General features: G+C 40.6%; 1 protein-coding gene across 1 annotated transcript; it reads left to right on the top strand.

Moving 5' to 3' along the window:
• Positions 1-1,778: 1,778 nt before the first annotated feature.
• On the top strand, positions 1,779-24,611 carry LOC127660758 (protein O-GlcNAcase-like). The gene is made up of 16 exons (XM_052151163.1): positions 1,779-2,412; positions 2,592-2,643; positions 2,756-2,853; positions 2,940-3,070; positions 3,162-3,333; positions 3,431-3,529; positions 3,620-3,904; positions 4,395-4,553; positions 5,106-5,731; positions 10,481-10,655; positions 14,224-14,309; positions 15,319-15,423; positions 16,975-17,066; positions 17,502-17,694; positions 17,781-17,943; positions 22,333-24,611. The coding sequence occupies exons 1-16, from the start codon at positions 2,253-2,255 to the stop codon at positions 22,467-22,469; spliced, it is 2,733 nt and encodes a 910-aa protein (XP_052007123.1). The 5' UTR covers positions 1,779-2,252; the 3' UTR covers positions 22,470-24,611.
• The last annotated feature ends 140 nt before the right edge of the window (positions 24,612-24,751 follow it).

Genomic DNA, 24,751 nt, shown 5'->3' with positions numbered 1-24,751 from the left:
GTCCTTAAAAGGACTTCAATGCTGCTGTGTTTTGCTCTTTTAGAGGAAATTACTATTTTAAATAAAATCACTCTTTTATGAAAGAAAAGGACTCGTGAGACTTCTTTATAATCTGCACTGTCGAAGCGCTCAGGGGCAGGAAATGCACAGCTGTGCAAACAGGAGAAAGCCGCTGTTGTGCGCCGTAGAATCCAACAGCATGCAGTAGAGTAATGACAGGAACTCGGTGTGTAACACGCAGCAATTGCAGACACGACCATCAGCTCCGAAGAAATTTTCTGAATGAACTCCCGTATTTGCGCCGCTTAAATTCCCGTATGTCCGGGGGCGGGACATGCAAATACTGGCTGCCAACTCTCATTGGCCTTTTTTCATAGATCAGAGGTGGATATCGGCGCTCAAGAGAGATCCCTAGTGTTGCTTCTCTGACACAACGTGGAGAGAGCGACAGAAGGGGAACATCTAATATTCGAGTTTGGGGGGCTCTTATTTTGGAAGACAACATCAGAATGTCCTGAAACATTGTGGTTGACACCTTGAGAAGGTGTCCTCTCCATATGAGGTGAAATTGGTCTGTGGAAGCTAGGACTTTTATTTTTATGATTTTCTGAATGTATGGACAAAACATCTAATATTCGAGTTTTGGGGGGCTCTTATTTTGGAATTCAACATCAGAATGTCCTGAAACATTGTAGTTCACACCTTGAGAAGGTGTCCTCCCCATCTGAGGTGAAATTGGTCTGTGGAAGCTAGGACTTTTATTTTTATGATTTTCTGAATGTATGGACAAAAAAGGTAATATATGAGTTTTGGGGGGGTTCTTATTTTGGACTTCAATATATCATGCAGTGACAGGTTGTGAGGTGTGCTAAAATCTTTCTTTCTTTCGTTCTGTCTTCCTTTTTTCTGACAGACAGACAGACAGACAGAATAAATGAATGCATGTGAAATTGCCTTAGCAGGAATTAACTTGTTTTAGTTCTAACGGTCATACCGCAATAAATAACCAGTGTAAACGCGCACCACGAAATATAGGTGCGGCTAGTTTGACCGCTCATTTCGAAGTGGCGGCTGGCTTGACCGCAGTCAATTCGAGCACTGGATTTAACCACTGGAGTCATGTGGATTACTTTTATGATTACTTTGTGATCAGAACCTTGAAGCTACAAAAAGCACAATTCACTTGCTTTGTGAGGACCTACAGAGCTGAAATATTCTTCTAAAAATATTTGTCTGTGTTCTGCAGAAGAAAAAGGTGAACGTGATTAAAATATAAGAATTTAACTTTTGGGAGAACTATTCTGGAAGAAGCATGTGGCCTCTGAATTTGACAATTAAATAGAGCCCAAATTGATATATTTATAATGAAATATTAGTGCAGTAAGCTATATTTCCATTTCTTTGCCATTCTTCAAAGAATACAAATATTTACGATCCGACTTTTAAGTGTGCCTTCGCTTCCTTAGGACTTGGATGAAATAGCGATTCAACTCGTGCACATCCGCCTTCACAATATTCCCCGAAATGCCATGCAAAAGTGTTTTGGACAACAATACAGCTTGTTGCAAACAATAATATGTGCAAAGTAAGAAATAACTTTTGAAACTATGAGTTTATTCGTAAAGTCTTCCTATGCTATTCTCATCTTGGTTTGACATGCGCCGACGATCTCGCTGTCCCTTTAAAATCTTAGCAGAAAATTTGTTTTCAGACTTGCAGAAACCGTCCATGACTGGCTCAAACCAGTTTCCTGAGTCTGCGCAGTAAGTGTAAACAGGAAGAAGAGTGAAAAATTAAAAAGGGTTGATTGATAAACGTTGCGCAACACTGACATGGTCGGTTTATAGTCGCGGTGCAATATCTGTTGTTTTCTGTAAAAGAAGACGCTCGATCTATCGTCATTAATGAAAGTATTGCACGCGATGTAACGCGTTCACTGACTGAACAACCGCTGCTAGAGAAAAAAACCCGGCTAATGCTAATTGCTTGGCTGCGAAGAGATTCTGCTAAACTCTACAGTTTAAGGCAAACTGCACATTTCGATATAGTTTAAAAGTTTTTCAATATCGAACTATCGGTTCTGTCTCGCGCGGAAAATCTGCATCCGATTGAATTCAGCGCCCTACCGGTAGACACGGTGACCTACTAACCCAGTAGTGAGTCGTTCAGCGGCTCCATTTCCTGCACAAGAAAAGCTTTGGTCGACGACTAGTCCTATAGTTTTCAACAGTATTAATTAAGTATACTTGAAAATGGTTCAGAAGGACAAAATTATCGAGTTGTCACAGCCAGAAACCGAAGAAAACCCAGTACCAACCGAAGCCGGTTCGGATACGCAAGGTGCAGTTGACGAACCCATCATCGGGGTAGAGAGAACAGGCCGCAGGAAATTCATCACTGGTGTTGTAGAGGGTGAGATAACGTACAAAATAGACAGAACAGGCTTAATATTAAGATAAATTGACAACTGGTTACCTACAGTGTGTTTATTGTTTTAAGTGCATGTATTGTTTGTTGACTAAAGCATCTGTCTCTGGAATGTGTGCTGAGTTTGTCGGAACCATTTGTTTGACTTGTATTGTTCTCAACAGGCTTCTATGGGCGGCCATGGACTATTGAGCAGAGAAAAGAGCTTTTCAGGAGGTATTGTCATTTTAAACATGCTCACAACTGCTATTGTAATTCCTGGTATTGTCTTTGATTTATTGTCTTACTACCCTTACATAATGCATCAAATATGTGATCATGTTTTTAGGCAGCAGAAATGGGGATTGAACACTTATCTGTATGCCCCGAAAGATGACTATAAACACAGAATGTTTTGGAGAGAGATGTATTCTGTTGAGGAAGCAGGTGATATATCATTTGAAATGTAAGCTGGGTTATGCTGTATTTGCATTTAGTTTATCAGTCTAAATTTCTCTTTCATTCTTTTAAAGATCAACTCACAACTTTGATAAGTGCTGCTAAAGAGCACGGTATTGAGTTCATTTATGCCATTTCCCCTGGCCTGGACATTACATTCTCAAATCAGAAGGAAGTGTCTACACTGAAAAGGAAGTTAGACCAGGTAAGTGTGAACCTACTTGTAAACGTCCGTTGTACTGTTTTCAGTGTCATTATGGCCTACATCCTCAATCTCTGTTCCTCTTTTGTTGCAGGTCTCTCATTTTGGATGCAAGTCATTTGCCTTACTGTTTGATGATATAGATCATAACATATGTCCAGCTGACAAGGAAGTATTCAGCTCCTTTGGACATGCCCAAGTGTCCATCACCAATGAGATCTTCCAGTATTTGGGAGAACCTGATATATTCTTATTTTGCCCCACTGGTAAGATACTAGTTGTAACCATTGTGTTGCTTTGTTGGAATTTGTATTATATCTATTGTATCACATTATATTTAATTGATTCTTTACTTGTCCTCAGAGTATTGTGGAACATTTTGTTATCCAAATGTGTCACAATCACCTTACCTGCGTACAGTTGGTGAAAAGCTGCTTCCTGGTGTTGAGGTGCTTTGGACAGGTAAGCTGTATTTTCATAGATGAGACATCTGTGGAATAATATGAAGGTCTCTTTTTGATAAAAAAAAAAATGCTTTCATCTGTTCAACAGGTCCAAAGGTAGTTTCTAAAGACATAACCGTTGAATCTATTGAAGAAGTCACAAAGATACTGAGGAGAGCTCCTGTCATCTGGGACAATATTCATGCCAATGACTATGATCAGAAGCGACTTTTCTTAGGGCCTTATAAGGGCAGGTCCACAGAACTCATTCCCCGGCTAAAAGGAGTCCTCACCAACCCCAACTGTGAATTTGAGTCCAACTTTGTTGCCATTCACACGTTAGCCACATGGTACAAGTCTAACATGAATGGAGTGAGAAAAGATGTTGTCATGAGTAAGTATGCCTTTATGGCAACATTTATTTATCAATGAGCAGACATTTTCATACTTTTAGGGTTTGAATGCAATTTTTTTTATACAACTCACAAAATGGCTGCCATGTTATGGCTGAATGCCCAGTAAAAACAGATTAATTTGAGCTATTAAGCTGGTACCATAAAATTACCTCAGGGATCCAGTGATAATGTCAACAACCTTGTCTTGTGTCCTTTGAAGCGGTATCTGTCTGTTTCTTCTTTTGGTTTCTTTGTGAAACGTTGAGCAGCATTTAATCTACATCTATTTTCTTAACTGTAAACATAACTGCAGCACATGTTTGGAATAAGCAGAAAGTTGTCATCTGTTAGTGTGCATGCTAATAGAGTTAATATTATTATAGTTATCATTTTAGTCTTCGGTGTGAACAGGCCTTTTATAGCATGTTATATGTATTTAATCTTGTCGGATTGTAAAGAGGCTTCATAGCTTCTCTTTTGTCTTTTTAGCGGACAGCGAAGACAGCACTGTGTCCATTCAAATAAAGCTGGAGAACGAGGGCAGTGATGAGGAACTAGAAACAGACATCCTCTACAGCCCACAGATCGCACTCAAGCTGGCTCTTTGTGAATGGTTGAGCGAGTTTGGAGTGCCTCATCAGTACAACAGTAACTATTTGTTCTTTGTGTGATATATAATATTAAAGGAATAATTCATCCGAAAATGAAAATAATGACTTTCATAAGTCATCATTCTGTCACTCACCCTTATTTCGCTCCAAAACCTGTATGACTTTTGTTCGAAAGACTTCACAGGGTTTATTTGCCAAAATGTTATTGAATAGAGACTCCAATCTGTCAAGTTCGAAAGTAAAAGGTAATCGATATGACTTGTGCACTATATTCCAAGTCTTCTGAAGCATTGCAATCAGTGTTCAATCAGAAATCATTAGTTCTGTTCTTCACACAAAGTGATCATATTATTCAGAAGACTTAGAATATAGTGCACAAGTCGTTTTGAGGAGATTTACTGTGGATTTAGGGTGTATTTTGTCCTTATTTGAACTTAACAGACCTTAGTTGCACTATTCACTTACATTATGGTGAATAAACCTGTGAAGAAAAAAAAATCCATGGAAGAAACATATTCACATGTGTTTGTATTGATATTAGGGTGTGATGAGTTTGTTGGTGTCTTAACCTTTTTTTTCTTCAATGCAGGTCGGCAGGTACCTCACAGTGGAACTAAAAGCACTTCTATTGATGTTCCCCCACTCAATACGACCAGTCTGGGCTCCACCACATCTGTGACCACAGTCTTCCAACAGCCCATCATGAGTCCACACGTGCCCCTTTGCGATGAACCACATGTGATTGGCAAAGAAGAGGAGGTGGAGGTGGAGAAGAAAGATTCTGACGAAGAACCCATGGAGATGGTTGTAGAGAAGCATGACGAGGTGGAGGACAATAAAAATGTCAATGAGATCCTCACAGACATTGTCAAGGCTAAGATGATAGAGGATCTTAAACCCATGGACACAGACAAAGAAAGTCTGACAGAGTCCAAGTCTCCAGAGATGTCCGTTCAAGAGGATTCAGGCAGCGACATTGCACCTATGCAGACTGATGATCAGCTCAATAAGGAAGTGTTTGTTCCAGGCCCCAATGAGAAACCACTGTTCACTCCTGAAGCACTTACTATGGAGGATCTGTCCCTGCTGGCTGAACTCTTCTACCTGCCATATGAGCATGGACCAAAAGCAGTACAAATGCTGAAAGAGTTTAACTGGCTGAGAGCCAACAGCAATTATGTCAGCGTTAACTCCAAAGGAAAGGATCCAGAGAAGGTTTGATATGCATCAATAAGTCATCAGATAAGATGCAAGTCATCAATAGACCTTATGTAGGAGTAGATGCCATGTTAACGTAGACACAAAAGAAAAGGCTGTGAGGGACAGACATACAGTCCATTCAATATGCGGTACTGTTTTCTACATGGGTGTCAATTGTTCAGCCGACAAAACATTGAAATATTTTTTCCACAAATTTAACTAGACAGTATGAATCCTGGAGTTGTGAAAATGAGATGTGAACCTAGTACCATAAGACAGGTTGACAAGAGCATAATTTACAGCCTTGTTTCCAACTGTTTTGAATTAATTATGGTGTCTACTCTGACTAAAGTTTATTTAATAATCATGTGGTCCAACAAAATGGTGGAAATGCAATGATTATTTTCACCACTTGGTGGTTTCTTTATGATAAGAAAAAGGAACTCACTTTGTAAGGAAATGTAAATTTGTAGTCAGTCCCACCTGGATTTGATGGCACCTTTTCTTGATTGTTGCGGCCCAAAATTTCTGAATGTGCTGTGGCTTTTCTCAAAAATTGTGATGTTGTGTTTTTCATGTTTTGCAGAGAAAACTCACAAATAATCCTAGTATACTTGTGTAATTTGTGTCAATGGCAGTATAAGTGCAGTTACCTATAAATGTTTTAGTGCACAATAACTGAATACAGGTAACGAGCAAAAAATACCATACATTTACAGGGTTCCCACACGTCCTGGAAAACCTGGAATTTTGCGACGCACTTTTCCAGTCATGGAAAATTAGAAACATACCTTATTGTCCTGGAAAATTATTGCGTGTCTAGCTCGTAAATTCGCTGTTCCGTGACCTTTTTTTGCAACACTTGTCATGTGGAGGGAGTGTGGCAAAGTGTGGCTTGATGCTGCTGTTGAGTAGAGCGTTGACACCTCGACTCAACTCATGTGAAATGCCCTTTACAATGAAGAAAGGAAATTATTGAAACTCAAAATTATTATTATTAGGCTATAATTGTTGTCTTTTCTGATTAAAAGTCATGCTCAGCAGTTTAAATATTTAAGTTTAAAAATTAAACCATATATCTGCTTTGTTTTTATAATCTTCGAATGAAGTCAGTATATTTGACATGCATATTTTAATAAAGGAGAAGGGAAGGACGTTATTGATGCTCATTGTAAAACAGTTAAAGGATGGGCAAGGAGGAGGCGAGAACCGGCTTGTCAACATAAATAATAATTTAATAAGAAACTTAAAACACAACATAAACAAACACACATGCGGACATGCCCGTAATTCTCTCTCTCTCGAACAATAGTCACCGGCCGCCTTTATCCCTCGCGCACCTCATCAGGCCGATTGGGGACCGGGCGCGCGATATTCCGACCCGGCCCCGCCCCCCTCCGCTCCACACTCATTATTATTATTAGACTTATTATTGTCTTTTTGGATGAAAAGTCATGCTCGCCAGTTCACAAACCAAAGGAAAACTATAGATCTGCTTTGTCCTTATACTTAATTACTAAAAAGTCTCTTGGCAGATTTCGGTCGTGAACGTCTCAAAATTATTCAATGAGTCACTCGTAGCACATAAGACACTCATTTGTCACCACCTATTGGCATCTCCAGAAGTGGTCACTAAACTAGTCAATTAATGAAACTGAACAAATTTGTGAAACAGAAGCAAGCCGCAGCAAAGTACCTTTTATTTGTGCAGCTAATTCTGCTCAATTTTGCAGATTATTTGCTATAATTGAATCATTAAAATAGTTTAAGTTAGTGCTTTTAGATTATTCCCCAGAAAACATGTTTGTGGATCAGTGATTGTCTCACCTTTTCAACCCTCATGAGTTTGCTTCGCTGTGAGTTGTAAACTTTAGACAATGACGACAGTCGGACCACTGATAAAAAAAAAAAAAAGAATCTTTCACACTGGGTTGGCAGCATGGTAATTTGGCCTTAATACCTCGGGATGTGAATACATTTTCAATAATTCAACGGAGTTCGCTTATACCGCGATAACCACATGTAGTATGCAGAAAACACAGAGTCTAGTCATAAAAATGGCATTAGCAATAAAACATAGAATGTCATGGAATATGACGCATTTGGATGAAAATTAATGTTTGACTGTACAATTAATCAAATTAAAACTAATATGTCTGATTGTGATAATTAAACTGAAAAAGTATCTGGTTTAATTGAATAAATAAATAATCTGCAAGTGATGCATGATGAATGTGTAGAGACGGCCTCTCATACACTAAAAACACCTCATCGTGATTGTCATGCATGCTCTTGTGTGTGAGATGACAGACAGAGAGCACTCAGCACATACAGACTATGCATTTCTTTAAATAAAGGTGCTATATGTAATATTGACAACAAGCATTTGAAATGGGTACTGCAGTCCAAATTCAAAATATTGGAGAGTTGTCCGCTCTGCCCCAAACTCGAAGCTCATGCAGATTGCCAGAAAGTTTACATGCAAATTAGCCAATTAAGCATCCATTTTAAAGGATTTCTGGGCTTCAAGCTGTCTCCATCTTCCAAAGGCATCTCCAATATTTATTCTTGTTTTACTACGCCACTGGTCGTAGTGGTTTTTAGACGGATGCCGTAGCTTTTTATGTGGGACGGAATCAGTTATCTCTGATCCAGTTCATTTGCTGACTTCCATGGTTGAAGCACGCAGTGTTGTTTGCCTGCATATTTAAGGGGAGCCAGCTGGTAGATAGCTGTGCAGTGTGAAAACCTCACTCTCCTGACCTCAAGAGGTGCACTAGCGACTGATGCTAGAGGCTGTAGCCTTTAGCCTCCTTGTTAGCGCACCCCCCTCCCAGGCCGGAGACGCCGGTTCGAGTCCCGTTCGGAGTGGGGCGAGCAGGGCCGGTTACAATGGTGCTGTGACCCGGATCGGAGTGAGGTTTAGGGGGGTGAGTGTAACGGGAGCCAGCTGGTATATAGCTGTGCAGTGTGTAAAACCGCACTCTCCTGACCTCAAGAGGTGCACTAGTGACTGACGCTAGAGGCTGTAGCCTTTAGCCTCCTTGTTACCGCACCCGCCTCCCACGCCGGAGATGCCGGTTTGAGTCCCGTTCGGAGTGGGGCAAGCAGGGCCGGTTACAATGGTGCCGTGACCCGGATCGGAGTGAGGTTTAGGGGGGTGAGTGTAACAGGAGCCAGCTGGTAGATAGCTGTGCAGTATGTAAAACCGCACTCTCCTGACCTCAAGAGGTGCACTAGCGACTGACGCTAGAGGCTGTAGCCTTTAGCCTCCTTGTTAGCGCACCCGCCTCCCACGCCGGTTCGAGTCCCGTTCGGAGCAGGTTGACCAGGGCCGGTTACAATGGTGCCGTAACCCGGATGGGAGTGAGGTTTAGGGGGGTGAGTGTAACGGGAGCCAGCTGGTAGATGGCTGTAGCCTTTAGCCTCCTTGTTAGCGCGCACCCGCCTCCCACGCCGGTTCGAGTCCCGTTCGGAGTGGGGCGAATAGGACCGGTTACACATATTGTTCAAATCTGACAACTCGGCGGTGTCTAAATACTATTGGTGAGTGGGCGGGGGATCACACAGGCAAAAACATAAACAAAAATTCCAGCCTGGAATGGAAACTTCAAAGTAGAATATACTGGCTGTAGCTTTGTTATCGGAGAAGCCAGTATTTCAACTTAACATGTTTCCTAATTCTCTAATGACTTATTATGGTAATTTTATGATTTAGTACAATAAACATATTACACATATAGCACCTTTAAATCACAGCTTTAAAGGGATTAATAATCACACTGGGCCATGCAGCAAACTGCTTCTCTGAAGGTGAGAAACTAACATCAAAAACAAGCAAACGGCAAAATAAAAGCTAGATTTAAATGGACGCATGTGTTTTTGCTAAAATATTCCAGTTGTAAAATTTCCTGGAAATTTGTGCCTTGAAAAAAGCGGGAACCCTAATTTAAGAGGTGAATCCTGTGATACGGATTCATTGTATGGATCAGATCAATGGAAGACTTAATTATTTTTATATTACAGTTTTCTGCCTCGGCCAATGCAAGTAAACTTTGGTTAGGTTAAAATAGACCTACAGTAAAATAAAAGCACAAATGATGATTGAATAATTAGGCCTGTAACGATTATTGCATAATTTGATCTAACTGTGATTATTGAGCACTTTAAATTCTTATTTTACTATCCAAGTAAGGAATAAGTAAATATAGAAATGCCTCAAAATGAACTCACCAAACCACACTTAGAGCAGCTCCTTAAGAGCGCATGAAGATTAAACACTAACTGTCATGCAAATGCATCATCTGCTGTCCTGTAAACGTTAGAAAATTATTTTGATGGTGAACGCTATAGGATCCCCCTCAAGAATTTTGGCTCTAAAATATGGGAAAATAGGTGTGCCGTATGGGACATCATCATTTCGGCCAACATACTGAGTTTCCTGGCTAATACGGGACAGTTTGCAAACCATGTGGGGTTGATAGAATGGTGGCTGTACAGCTGGATATGTCTAGACAGCTTCAAGGTTTTTGGACCATTTTTTGCTGCTGAAAAAGGCGATCAAGTTACCTCAACATAATGGTTTTTGTGAAAAACAAAATCGCAAGCTAACGCAAATAATGTAGAGAGTGTTGGAATTTGCATTTATTCTTGCGATTGCAAAACCCTGGAGGGCCTGTTTAGTATTTGTTGCTCAGCTGTATTGAAATGGTGCATGTTTCATAGTATTGTAATAACAGGGTTATTTCCATTTGATTTAACTAGGTAACTGAATGGCAATCCAGAGCAGAAAACTTTGAAGAGATGTGCTGCTCCGTCATCCAGATGTTTACCAGACTCTCCAACTCCGCCAACAGGACCATTCTTTATGACCTGTATCCCTATATCTGGGATATAAAAAGTATCATCTCAATGGTGAAATCATTTGTTCAGTGGTTAGGTAGGTATGGCAAATCTCTGCATGTCACATTGCAAGTTTACAAAGTTTTTACATGTACTTTTCTTCATGCATTGCCATGTTTCAAAGTGACATCTGTAAGATTTCTGGTGCTCAAATTAGATTTGTCAGCAGATGGCAGAGCATATTTTTAGACATGATAGAGTAAATTAGCACCTCTCTACACAAGACAAAAACCTTGTCACCCCAGTTCACACTCTTAAAAAAATGTATGGCTTCCATATGCATCACTAAAAGTTTTTGGGCCATTGTGGAAATTAGGTCTAAATTATATGATCACTTCTTTACATATTAAAATTTATTGTGAACATGATGTTTTCCTCTACTGACTGGATGCTGCCCTCATTGCTAGCCAATCCCTCTCTTTCAGGCCACTCTGCCAAATCTAGTAGGATAAATTGTATTTGGATGGCTTGTGGTCAGATTTGCCAGATGCTGGTACTGTTGCTTGCTGTGCATTCAGTAACATTGTGCATTAACTTGGCAACATATGTTGCCATCTCTTTCAATCAAGGGTGTGATCGAGAAGGAAAGTAGGCCCCCCTTACACCTTAGCGCGCAGCGCATGCGAACTTTGAAAGCAAGGCGGCTGTGTAAGGCTATTCTGGTGCATAATAAATGTCCATTGAAAACCTTTAAAGATTAATTCCACATTATATGATGTTTGTCTTTGGTCTAATCATGTGCAAAAAAATTTTTAATTTGTGCTCCACAAACAACCTCCGTGTATGCTTTACTCTAACTGAACTGTTCCAGGCCGGTCCAAGATCTGCACTGTCACAATTTCTTGTCTTCCCAGCACATTTTAATTGGTACTGTATTTCAGTTCAACTATGCATACTGGCCTACAAAGCTGAAATCCATTGAAGATGCCAGCACTGAAATCGAGAAAAATGGCTTTAAACCTTTTTGTTATATAAAAGGCTTACTTTGTTTTCTATAAATCTGAGCATAGTTGAGACAAACCCATCTGTCACAGAACATATCTTTGTCTCAGAGACCCAATTTCGATCATAACTCAACTTACTGTGTTTTGCCTTTGCTCTGCATATACTTCCTATTATCCTAATTTCATTTGAACAGTAAAGGAAATCAACATTCTATTGTCTAAGAAGTACTTGGGTCATCAGCCAGCCCATTTATTTGAGACTAGTGCTCTCATTCTACCTGATTTATGGTTTTATTGAGAGACATTTCAAATATTGACAATGCTCATGTTTGTTATCTATGACTCCTGGGAATTTCTACAGTGCCATTAGAGTAATGGATTCCATTCTAAATGAGGTTTTTGTTGGAAGTTGGTTTAGTAATTATAGCACCAGCATGGCCTGGGTTACCTTGGTAACCATATTTCATTCACAGGTTTCTGTCCAGCTTTATGACAAAGCAACACAGCAGGCAGCAACCCAAACTGGCATGGCACATCTAAGCATTTGTTAGATGATGGAGGGGGAAATTAAGTTTTTTCTTAGACAATCCATAAAGTTTCCCATTATATATTTCAGAACATGCTCTTGGAATAGATCTGGATTTAACAGTGTCTTTTACACTGTATAAAATTGATCAAACAACAAACAAATCCTTGTTTTTGTATAGACTGTCCTCTTTCAATAATGCCCTTCAGCCTGTTTGCAAGCAGTCCAAAACATGCAAATTTTTCAGCCATAGCAGCTTTTCTACCCCGTCCAAAGCAGTGCGGATGGCATTCAGTCAGCGCGTCACTATGGTTGTGATGAGATCAGTTACTAATGAGCTCTTTTATTGTCTTTTCCCTTCATTATGTACAGATGGAAGAATCCTTGGCACAAGTTTGTGCTGCTATTGGATGGACTGTGCGCGATGTATGCACAATGCTGCAGTTATCGATTATTTTTTTTATTATTATTTATTTATTTATTATTTTTTTCCTTCTTTTGGGGGTTTTACATATGTTTATTTCTGTGCCCACGTGATTTACAGGTGCATCTAAAAAAAAATTATATCGTGGAAAAGTAAAACAATTTTACCCATAATTTAATTCAAAAAGTGGAACTTTAATATATTCTAGATTCATTACACATTAAGTGAAATATTTAGAGGCTTTTTTGTTGTAATCTTGATGATTATGGCTTACAGCTCATGGAAATGAAAAATCCTGTATATCAAAATATTAGAATAAAGAATTTATAATACAGAAATTTCGATTACATCAAAAAAAGGCTCAAAATATTTCACTTTGTGGAATATGAATCTAGAATATATGAAAGTTCCACCTTTTGAATTAAATTACGGAAAGGAATTAACTTTTCCACGATATTGAAATTTTTGGAGATGCAACTGTAAGTTAGTTTTCTTTTAATGTCTCAGCAGATGAAGGGTTTTTGGATGAAGTCACATATGCGCAGCGATAGCTCAAGCGTTAGGAGTTAACCGCGCAATGTATTTTTCTAACATGGATTTGTTTCCATCATTTGGCACAATTGAAATGGCTCAGACAAGCTTTACAGCACAGTCTAAGGGGAAAATCTTTACCCTTGATTTATCTAAACAAATTCCCATAGTAAAACAAACTAAGCATGTTAAAAGTAAGCAAAGTAAGCAAGTTAATCAAACATGAGAAAATCATTGTCTGGATACAAAGTAAAAAAGCAGAGGAAGTGGTCAAATTCCCCTCAGATGTTGTATGTGTTGAGTGTGTCCTGCCATTTCACCACAGGATGTGTTTTAGGTATGATAAATTGAGTGAAACTGGAGCATTTTGACTCCTGTATCGCGCAGCATTTGACTTGTTACATGACACAGAGTCCTCATCCCTCATATTGGTACTGCTATCTATCAAGAAATGAATGCATCTCCCCAGTGCAATGTAAAGCTTGCATCTGCTTGGCAGAGATGCAGAATGGCCAGATTTATCACAAATATCTACTATAGGACAAAATAGGTGCCCTGACTGGAAAGATTCAGTCATAGTACGTTCCTGAATAAGGGCGTCTTTGTGACTAGCAGATCTACCTGTAAAAAAACTCTAAGCTTTTCCACAATTCTGGCTGATAAAGCTCTTTACTCATGTGACAAGGCAGATAGGTCTATGTGACTTCAGCTGAGGTTTAGAACTCTGAGGGCTTAAACAGCAGTAGCTTATTTAGTACCAGCGAGCGAACTGATGATGTGTGATGTATGATCAAAAATATCCCTAAAAGGACTTTCGTAAATGTAGGAAAAATAACAGTTCTTAAACTGACCGCAACAATATTCAGTTGATGAATTAATCGTAGATTGCGTTGTATGTGGACCTCACTTAATTGTAAATGCTGAACTTGAGGACATGCAAAAAATATGAAATCCTTCTGAATTTCTGGCAGTTTAAGCCCTCTGTCAATGTAAGCTTAAGCTGCTTGAGCCTTTGGCAGAAGAGTTCCAAGGTATTTCACTATTGTTCGTATTGAGATTTTAGTATCTACATTTATGGAGTGATTTGGAAATAAGACACCTCCACCCCATACCCCCTCCCCCTCATTATGCCAGAAAGCCCCCTCACATAATGTTCTCCGCTTGGATCTGATCCCAACAGGGTGTCGTAGTCAGTCGTCAGCACAGTTCTTAAGTGGCGAACAAGAGCCCTGGGCCTTTAGGGGCGGTCTAGCAGGAGAGTTCCAGGTATCCAATATTGAATTACCAGCAAAATGTTACACGAAGATGTATTTTCGTTTGTTGTAGATGTTGGTATGGTTGCAAAATGCTATGGGTTGGTCTGTTTAAGGTGAAGCTGTCAGCAGCTGCATATAAAAATGTGAAGGGTGTACAGCCACTTTGGCCTTATCTGAAGTGTAAACTGAAATGGGTCAAAATTAAAGGTTGGTGTCAGACCAGTGTTTGGGGTGATGGTGTTCTCTAACACAACCTAAATTTGGATTTCTTTCAGCAACTGCCCAAATGAGATGCTGCTTTTCCCCTTGCGCTTGCGATGGCACAGCATGGCTAGGTTTTATTTTATGACTTCTTGTTTCTTTGCAGGAAACAGCGCATGATTATCACCACATTTTCTCTGCGCTTGCGTCCACGGCACTGCGATTGCGCAAGCGACTGCGAGTCTGCCTTCTCAAAGCTCCATGAACAAATTTAAACGATAACACCGGTCAATTCTTAACACGTCAAATGATTAATCTATTTTCATTGTCTATATATGTGATGAGAAATAAATATGAATAAAATAAATTTAAAAAAAATTTTTAAGCTGGAAGTATTTGGTCATGGAGTTTTGCTCGGCGCGCCAGCATCATGCCTTTTCTTTACAGGAAGTTCTCGCGCTGCTAAAAATTGCGGGAAAGGAGCATCTCCTTTAGCCACTTGAGCCTTTCTCAGACCAAGCCAGTGCACTTTCCTTTAATTTTGGTTTCTCACAAAAAAAAGCACACATAGAAAAAAGGAAAAAAAACTATGTGATTGCTGTTTACATGCTCTTGCTGTACACTGACCAACCAGAAAAGCCAATTTAGTTTTGAAAGCATTCATTCATGCACGGCATCTTTGTCTGGGGTTGGCTCAGCTGGAGCAGGTAAACTAACGCTGAAGTTTCAGTTGCATCTTTCAGTTGCATCTCAGTCATATGGTAAAATCTAGAGAAATACTAAACTACTATACTATACTTTTGCTTTGGTCTCCACAGAGACTGTTGCCAATTGATGGGGCAAATGATCTTTTCTACCAGCCACCTCCATCAATGCCAACTTCCAAAATCTATAGCATAAGGCCTTACTTTCCCAAAGATGAGGTAAGTCAAACCACTGTCATGATGCATGTTTGACATAAGCAATTTCATTTTATGCTTGGAAAAACTTGTTTTTGAAATTCTATAAAATAAGATTTTTTATTTTGACAAAAATGTGTGCTTTATGTTTAGGACGTGGCTTGCCTACTGCAAGCTATTGGTAGTATATAAAAATCTTTAGATGCTATATGCCTAAATAACAAGTGTAAAGGGATCAATGGAAAGGAGGAGGCGAGAACCGTTTTTTCAATATAAATAATAGTTTAATGATAAACTTAAAAGAAGACACAAACACACACATGACGGACATGTTTGTTAACGATCTCTCTCTCTTCCGCACGATCCTCTGCAGTCGACCTTTATACCTCAGAGGCTTGATTAGCCTAATACGGGACCGGATGTGTAGGATCACAATCCGGCCCCACCCTCCGCCCTGCCACATTCCTCCCTCGTTCTCTCAGGCTGGGGAGCGCCTTCTGCGCTGTCTGCCGCAGGTCATCCCCATCTACCTGGACGAGGGAGGGGACAAGGGGAGGGAAACAGAAATAATTAAAATTGGGGGTACTTCCTGTAACAGTGTAGTACCCCCCAAAAAACTGTAAAATGTAAAAGAGGGAAAAGGCCAACGCAGAGCGACAGGGAGAGAGAGAGATGGAAAAAAAAAACGTACTCGCCAGTTCTCCGATATGCCGCAGCTTGATCCTCGGCCACTCCTCCACCCTCTATCGGACGACAGCCGTGCCTCTCCAGGTGGATCAGAGGCAGTCCTCCAGCCCTTGGCGGATGGAACGCCCTGCCGCGTTCTCGGGGAACAGAAGGGGTCTCCCTCGCCCCTGGCAGCGGTTCTCCAGCTCCAGGCGGTCGCCAGTGAGCCCCTCCCCGCTCGCGGTCGGCGGTCTTAAACCCCGCCACGTTTCAGCGGCCGGGAGGTGACTCCTGCGCCCCTGGCAGCAGCCCTGACCGCTCCAGGCGGTCGGTTAGGAGCCCCTTCTCCCCTCGCGGTCGGCGGCCATCGTCCTCTTCAGGCGGCTGGGCTCCTCGTCCCCCGGCAGATGGCCGTGGCTGCTCCTTTGGGGTGGACTGTAGTGGCGAGAACTCTACTACGGTGTATCCCTCCTTCTTCCTGGGTTTCCGGCACCAGTGTAACGGGATAAAATGGAAAGGAGGAGGCGAGAACCGGCTTTTCAATATAAATAATAGTTTTAATGATAAACTTAAAAGACAACATAAACACACACATGACGGACATGTCCGTCAACGATCTCTCTCTCTCCCGCACGATCCTCTGCAGTCGAACTTTATACCTCAGAGGCTTGATTAGCCTAATACGGGACCGGGTATGTAGGATCACGACCCGGCCCCGCCCTCCGCACCTGCCACAACAAGTTGCTGTTGGCTGCTTGTATTCCCAGCTGAAATGTCCCAGTTAAAGCTGTGCTTTTAGGTTTATTTGCAGCACACTTGAACCGTTCTGTTGACACAGCAGTCTGTGTGGAATGAGAGCTGTCAGATGCCTCACACATTGCATCTCTTTCTTTCTCTCTCTACCCTCAGTCTGCTGTCTATAAGATATGCAGGGAAATGTACACCGAGGGCTGTGATGGCCTTTCTTTTCCTGATGAGTCGCCGGACCTTATTGGAGACAGGTGCAGTTTAAGCTTCTAATTGGTCTTTTTAGATGCCACTCACAATTTTTTTTTGTGTTGTGCTGGCCAATATGATAGTTGGTTTGGAATTCTACTTACACTTAGTAATGGTTTTTGGCTACCAGAGGCATTCTATAAATGCATGAGTGTGACCTGAGATGAATGAGTCAAGTGCCCTGCATGTAATATGAAACTGCTTTTATTATGCTACTGGTATGACTGGATTCTTCAAATTGTGTGTGTACATGATTTTAAACGTATATTTCAGAAGTACTATTAATTTCTTTATGGGTGAGTGAAAAATGACTTTGCACCGTAAAGAAAGATGAAACTCGAATACCCTTGCATAATAATCCTTGCATAATAATCTGCTCTATCTTATAAGACATTTGGGCATGACTTGTGATCTTTGTACCATTATTATCCTCACTGCAGGTTAGTAGGAGGTTTCCTGACGCTCAGCCCAGACTATGGCTTTGTGCTTGAGGATGAGGAAGGAATTTGTGGCTATGCATTGGGCACTGTGGATGTCAAACCTTTTGTAAAGAAATGCAAGCTGAGTTGGATACCATTCATGCAGGAGAAATACAACAAGCCAGATACAGAGAAGGACCTGTCAGATGCTGAGGTTAGCTCAAACTCCACTCCACTGTAATTTCTTCCACATCAAGCCCACCCATGATGTTAATGGCATTCTGTCATTTTTCTCCATAGAAAATGATGCTAAGCTTCCATGAGGAGGAAGAGGAGGGCTTGCCAGAATCATTCCTCGGTAACTTCCCATCCCTCATTAAAGTGGACATTCATGCAAAGGTTACTGATCCCAGTGTTGCCAAAAGCATGATGGGATGTCTCCTCTCATCGCTCAAAGCTAACGGTAGGTACAGTAGGGTTAGTTGTCTGCCTGTGTATACATGTAAATTGGGGTTTGAAAGTCCGTTAAAAAATTCAAAACCTTAGAATTCAACATCTGATTTAAACATGGAAAAAAAAACATTTACGGTTTTGAAAAATAAAAAACAAATAAACGTTATGACATTTAATTAATAAGAATAGTTCAGATTTGCACTATTTCTAGGTCACCTAATGAAATATACACATTTTTCACAAAATAACTCTTGTTGTACTAAAGGACAGATTTCCTCTCAAAGAGACATGCTCTTTGAAACATGAACATTTGGAACAAGATTTTATCAACTTCATTAATGTTTCAGTTAATTGATATGCTGATAATATACTTTAATGAAATACATTTTTTTATTCAATTGTAAATTTAGTAAAGTGCAAATGTTTTAGAAGGCATTTTTTCAAAGAAAATGTAAATAATTTTCACAAGCAGTGTGGGGCAAGTTACTCAAAAGTAATCATACAAATGAGTAATTACTTTATTAATTATTTCTTTAAAAAAATAATCATCACTAATTGCTATACTTTTAATTTACTTTCTAAAAAAACTTTTCACAAAGTTAGTTTTTTTTCTATGCAACAAATTAAAACAAAATGTATGTACAGTATTGTCGCGTGCTGGCCATACACTCGAAACCGCATGATTCTCCCTTATAATGACTCGTTTGCGGGTGCACACCCTTCAGCTTTCAGAGAAACGCTAACGGACGTTCACATGATCATAATTTGTTTGAAATGTATTCTACATAATATTATTTTAGAAATATTGAACGTGTGACTGGTATAATGTACTTAAAAGAAATAAAGGTCATCTGTAATTTGATTACAATAATTTAAAATGTAATTCATCTACTTTTTGAGGAAATTTAATCACAGTAACTAATTACTTTGTAATCAGATCACACCCAACACATTTCACAAGTGGACTTTTGAACCCCACTATATATAAAATAAATATAAAGGTAACATTTTATTTTGCAGTGTTCTTTACACCTTTTACATGTTACTATAGAAATTCAAGTCATGTCAAGTGGTTTTTATTGTCGTTTCAACCATATACAGTTAGTACAGTACACAGCAAAACGAGACAACGTTCCTTTAGGACCATGGTGCTACATAAAAACAACAAAGGACCAACATAGGACCACATGAGACAACACAACGAAATAAAATACCTATATAAACTACCTATATATACCTATATAAAGTGCACGTGCAAACATGTGCAAAAAGTACAGGACAGTACAACAAATTACTGACAATGAACAGGACAATAGACAGTGCAGCGCCGACCAGTACTCAGTAGTGCAAAAAGATGACAGTTTCTAAAAATGTAAACATAACATACTATGAGATAGTGTTCTATGCACATAGCAGTTATTGAGGTAGCAGACAGTTATAAAGTGACAGTAATTAAAGTGCAACTCAGGACACGTGTGTGTCAAACCAGTCTCTGAGTATTGAGGAGTCTGATGGCTTGGGGAAGAAGCTGTTACACAGTCTGGCCGTGAGGGCCCGAATGCTTCGGTACCTCTTGCCAGACGGGAGGAGGGTAAAGCGTTTGTGTGAGGGGTGTGTGGGGTCAGTCCACAATGCTGGTTGCTTTGCGGATACAGTGTTTTTTGTAAGTGTCTTTGATGGAGGGAAGAGAGACCCCAATGATCTTCTCAGCTGTCCTCACTATCCTCTGCAGGGCTTTGCGGTCCGAAACGGTGCAAGTCCCAAACCAGGCAGTGATGCAGCTGCTCAGGATGCTCTCAATAGTCCCTCTATAGAATGTAGTGAGGATGGGGGTTGGGAGATGTGCTTTCCTCAGCCTTCGAAGAAAGTAGAGACGCTGCTGGGCTTTCTTGGTGATAGAGCTGGTGTTGAGGGACCAGGTGAGGTTCTCCGCCAAGTGAACACCAAGGAATTTGGTGCTTTTGACGATCTCCACAGAGGAGCCGTCGATGTTCAGCGGAGTGTGTTCACCTTGTGCTCTCCTAAAGTCAACAACCATCTCTTTTGTTTTGTCGACATTCAGGGACAGGTTGTTGGCTCTACACCAGTTCGTCAGCAGCTGCACCTCCTCTCTGTATGCTGACTCGTTGTTCTTGCTGATGAGACCCACCACGGTCGTGTCATCGGCGAACTTGATGATGTGATTCGAGCTGTGCATTGCTGCACAGTCGTGAGTCAGCAGAGTGAACAGCAGTGGACTGAGCACACAGCCCTGGGGGCCCCAGTGCTCAGTGTGGTGGTGGTGGAGATGCTGTTCCCGATCCGGACTGACTGAGGTCTCCCAGTCAGGAAGTCCAGGATCCAGTTGCAGAGGGAGGTGTCCAGGCCCAGCAGGTTCAGCTTTCCAATCAGGTGCTGGGGAATGATTGTGTTGAATGCTGAGCTGAAATCTATGAACAGCATTTGAACGTATGAGTCCTTATTGTCTAGGTGGGTGAGGGCCAGATGGAGGGTTGTGGTGATGGCATCATCCGTTGAACGGTTTGAACGATACGCAAACTGCAGTGGGTCTAGTGAGGGGGGCAGCTGGGTCTTAATCTGCCTCATGACGAGCCTCTCGAAGCACTTCATGATGATGGGTGTAAGTGCGACGGGACGGTAGTCGTTGAGGCAGGACACTGAAGACTTCTTTGGCATGGGGATGATGGTGGTGGCCTTGGAAGCACGTTGGAACAACGGCGCTGCTCAGAGAGATGTTGAAGATGTCGGTAAGAACATCTGCTAGCTGGTCTGCACATCCTCTGAGCACTCTGCCAGGAATGTTGTCTGGTCCAGCAGCCTTCCGTGGGTTGACTCTACGTAGAGTTTTCCTCACATCTGCTGTGGTAAGACAGAGCACCTGGTCGTTGGGAGGAGGGGTGGACTTCCTCGCCATCACGTCGTTCTGCACTTCAAACCGAGCGTAGAAGTCGTCAGCGCATCTGGAAGGGAGGCATCTTTGTCACAGGCAACTGATGTTGTCCTGTAGTTGGTGATGGCCTGGATGCCCTGCCACATGCGCCGCATGTCACCGCTGTCCTGGAAGTGACTGTGGATTCTCTGGGCGTGTGCGCGCTTTGCCTCTCTGATTGCCCGTGACAGTTTGGCCCTAGCTGTTCTTAGGGCTGCCTTATCGCCTGCTCTGAAGGCGGCATCTCGGGACCTCAGCAGCGTGCGCACCTCCGCAGTCATCCACGGCTTCTGGTTGGAGCGTGTGGTGATGGTCTTGGAGAAAGTGACATCATCAATGCACTTGCTGATGTAGCTGGTCACTGATGCTGTATATTCCTCCAAGTTGGTAGAATCGCCATATGTTGCAGCCTCCCTGAACATGTGCCAGTCAGTACACTCAAAACAGTCCTGAAGAGCAGAGATGGCTCCTGCTGGCCAGGTTTTCACCTGCTTCTGAAGCGGTTTTGTGCGTCTGACGAGCGGTCTGTATGCTGGAATTAACATAACAGAGATGTGGTATGAGTAGCCGAGGTGGGGCGGGGCTCCGACCGGCAGCGCCTGGGATGTTTGTGTAAACAAGATCAAGCCGTTCGCCCCTCTCGTTGCAAAGTCCACATACTGATGGAATTTAGGGAGCACTGTCTTGAGATTTGCATGGTTGAAATCTCCGGCGACAATAAACAGTCCGTCGGGGTGAGCGTTCTGCAGTTCAGCTCATAGCCCCATACAGTTCACAGAGCGCTTCCTTAGCGTTAGCGCTGGGGGGAATGTAAACTCCGGTTATGCAAACAGTGGTGAATTCCCGTGGTAGATAAAAAAGATCTGCATCTAACAGTCACAAGCTCCAACAGCGATGAACAGTAACTAGAGACTAGCATAGAGTTCTTGCACCATTCCGTGTTGATGTAAACACAAGCCACCACCGCGAGTCTTACCGCAGAGATGGCGGCGCGGTAGCACGCAGCGGCCACTCCGGATCCACAATGGTGCTATTTTTGTTAAAAAAGCCCGACTTTTGCAACACATGGACATCGGAGCAACCGGTGTTCGTGTCTACCATCGCCAGACACTACTGAAATATAAGACTCATGCAAAAACCAAGCTGGTTTTTAATAATTATTAACAATATCAATATTTAAGTTGAAGCAGATCCACAAAATAATTACGCATTAAGTGCATGTAATTCATTATTATTGATTGGTCAAGAAAACTGTCAAATAAAGTGCGACCAAAGCCAATAGAGATTTGTATCTCTGTGTTGTCTTAGCCCTCTCACCCCACATTTATTTAAACAGCACAAAATACATTTCTTTATAGTTCATTATTTTCAGATGCTGACATTAAACAAGGGATGACCTCTGCTGTTAGAGGACATAAAAGCTGCAGAAATACTGTTTCCTGATTAAATCTTTTCCTCCTTGATTGTCAGGCTCGCATGGTGCTTTCTGTGAGGTCCGACAGATGGACAAACGGATGATGGACTTTTATAGCAAACTTGGCTGCTTTGAAGTGGCCAAAATGGAGGGATTCCCAAAAGACGTTATTATAATGGGGAGGAGCTTGTGAATCTAGAACAAGGAACACAAAGAAGGAGCCCTCTAGAAAGTACACAAAGCTTTGGCCCAAATTAAAGGGCCAAGGCACTACCTTTTTATATAACAATCACATGTTTGTAATCGCAACTCTAGTGGCCTGTAATGGTAACTTAAATCACCTAATTATGCCGAAAACACTTCTAGAGTTTTAGGTGCTTTTTATAGATATTATTATTTGCCAGTCAGAGGAGTGTGCTCAAGAGTTTGATAGTGTGTACATATATGCATATGTTTGCATATTCAGGGGAGCATAAGAAATGGAAAAAGATTTGGAGTGTGAGTCTGCAAGTGTAATTCAGGAGTTACTTTGAAGAAAATACTTTATCCTGGTGGACAGACAGCTTGAGTTGGCCAAGTGCTATTTGAACTCACTAAATCTTAGATGTGGCTGGGTTACATATGTGTTGTGTTAAGTTGACACATTTAAGCCCATGTGTAGATTTTCCAGACTAAACCTTGCCAGTACTTGATAAAAGAAATTCTCACTTTACAGTTTTATTATTATTGTTATTATTATTATTATTATAGTTCATTTCAATGTTTTGCAGTGTTCAGAAAAATTATCTAGAATGAGGTTGACTTCATAACATCCAGTGTTTGTGGTATTGCTTTACTGGTTATTGTAATACGTTCTGCAATTTACCAGGCTCAAACAATGTCAGTGAGCTCTTATGCAGAATACACAACCATAAAGCTATCCTTTGAGGCAGAAGTAAATACAGTTACACCATAATGTTTATTAATGTAGGACTGCATGGCATATTTTGTGTAAGCCTTTAGCATGTGTATCTTTTAATTATACATTTTTGTTTTGTACAAAAAATGCCTTTTGGCTCTTGTCCTCCTTTTGTAATATATTTTAGGTTAATGAGAGGTACTTTCCATTATTTCTGCCTTTGTTTAAAGCTGTACATTTGAGACGGCAAGCTTGCATGATAATTCTGAGATGCAGGGATGATGTTTACAAAACAAAATTAAAATCTGTAACCTAAAATTGAAGGCCAATGCCCAGCACAATGTCTCTAACTAAAGTGAGAACTAAAATTTAACTTAAATTAAGCAATGTTAATGGATTCTCTCTAACAAACCTGAGGTCCTTTCTCTGTTGCCTGAAGAGGAGGATAACCACCATTGCCTGTTCGTAATTACGGTCTGCCTTTTTGTTAATTTGATAAAATGTTAAAAAGCACCACATTTAAAGTTGGGTTTCTCCTAAGTCCACACTCTAATGCCAATATCAGAATTATTGCCATGAATTAATGGTTCTATTTACGAGTCTTTTGTAAATATTTATGTGATTTTAACACCCTTAATGTGTTTTTTGTTTTTTTTTTTTTTTTCAAAAATGACTGACAGAACAAACTTTTCTTTTTATATATAAAAAGCAGATGAGCGTACATGGCTCTCGCAGATTCCCATCAATAATGCTTAAATAATGCCTGGGTTTAAGATAATATTAATAGATTTGTGCATGTGATGGGCCAACAATTTGGGTCTTGAGAAATGTCTTTGTTCGCACTCAGTCAAGGGGAACTTTTACTCTGACAATTGACTTGCCGATTACTTTGCTTGGCTCATTGTATTTTGGTTGATCATACACAATATAAAGGGCTTTTTTTTAAGGTTATATACAATGCATATATTTAAAAAGATGAAGACCTTTCCATACTTTGATGTAATTATGATTATGTATATGTAATATAGTTGTCATTTCTGTACGGTTTGTATGTAATTAAGATGGTTATTAAAATGCTAAATAGAACAAATTATGTGGTGAAAGAGTCATGCTTGCTAGACCCATTACTCTCCCTTCAAAACACTCATCTACATATCAGTTTTTACTACCACTGCAGTGTACATATAATGCAATTTTGTTATAGCTATGATTCAAGGTATTATTTTCTTTATTTGCACCAGCAGTGTTCTCTACAGTTTTTCTTTTATCCCACAGTATGTCACTTAATTTGATTGAATTGTTATTTTTTGGCAAGCAAGGTTTTAAATCCTAGTCCCTTTCTAAAGGACTGATAGAGTTGGTGTTTGCATGGATAAGACTGTGAGAGTCAAGATGTCATTGTATTTTTACAGATTCTGTAAATAAAATGTTGTTTTAGTAGAACTATGCAATTGATACTTTTTTCAGTAGTCTATTTTATCATAAAAGCAATAAATGTTAGTGATTTATTTGAAGTCTTTCAGTGCTATCTAAAAATAAACCTTATTCAGGGTAGCACCATGTTTAATTATTGAATG

Source organism: Xyrauchen texanus, chromosome 20 (assembly GCF_025860055.1).
Source record: "Xyrauchen texanus isolate HMW12.3.18 chromosome 20, RBS_HiC_50CHRs, whole genome shotgun sequence".
In the NCBI taxonomy this organism is placed as follows: domain Eukaryota; kingdom Metazoa; phylum Chordata; class Actinopteri; order Cypriniformes; family Catostomidae; genus Xyrauchen; species Xyrauchen texanus.
Note: the sequence above shows the minus strand (reverse complement) of the source record. Positions and strands in the feature narration are given on the sequence as shown.

Bases quoted from the DNA above. Each gene is read 5' to 3' on its own strand.
- LOC127660758 (XM_052151163.1), top strand. From the start codon at position 2,253: ATGGTTCAGAAGGACAAAATTATCGAGTTGTCACAGCCAGAAACCGAA. The intron at 2,413-2,591 runs GTGAGATAACGT...TGTTCTCAACAG, and splicing joins CATCACTGGTGTTGTAGAGG to GCTTCTATGGGCGGCCATGG. The intron at 10,656-14,223 runs GTAGGTATGGCA...TGATCCCAACAG, and splicing joins ATCATTTGTTCAGTGGTTAG to GGTGTCGTAGTCAGTCGTCA.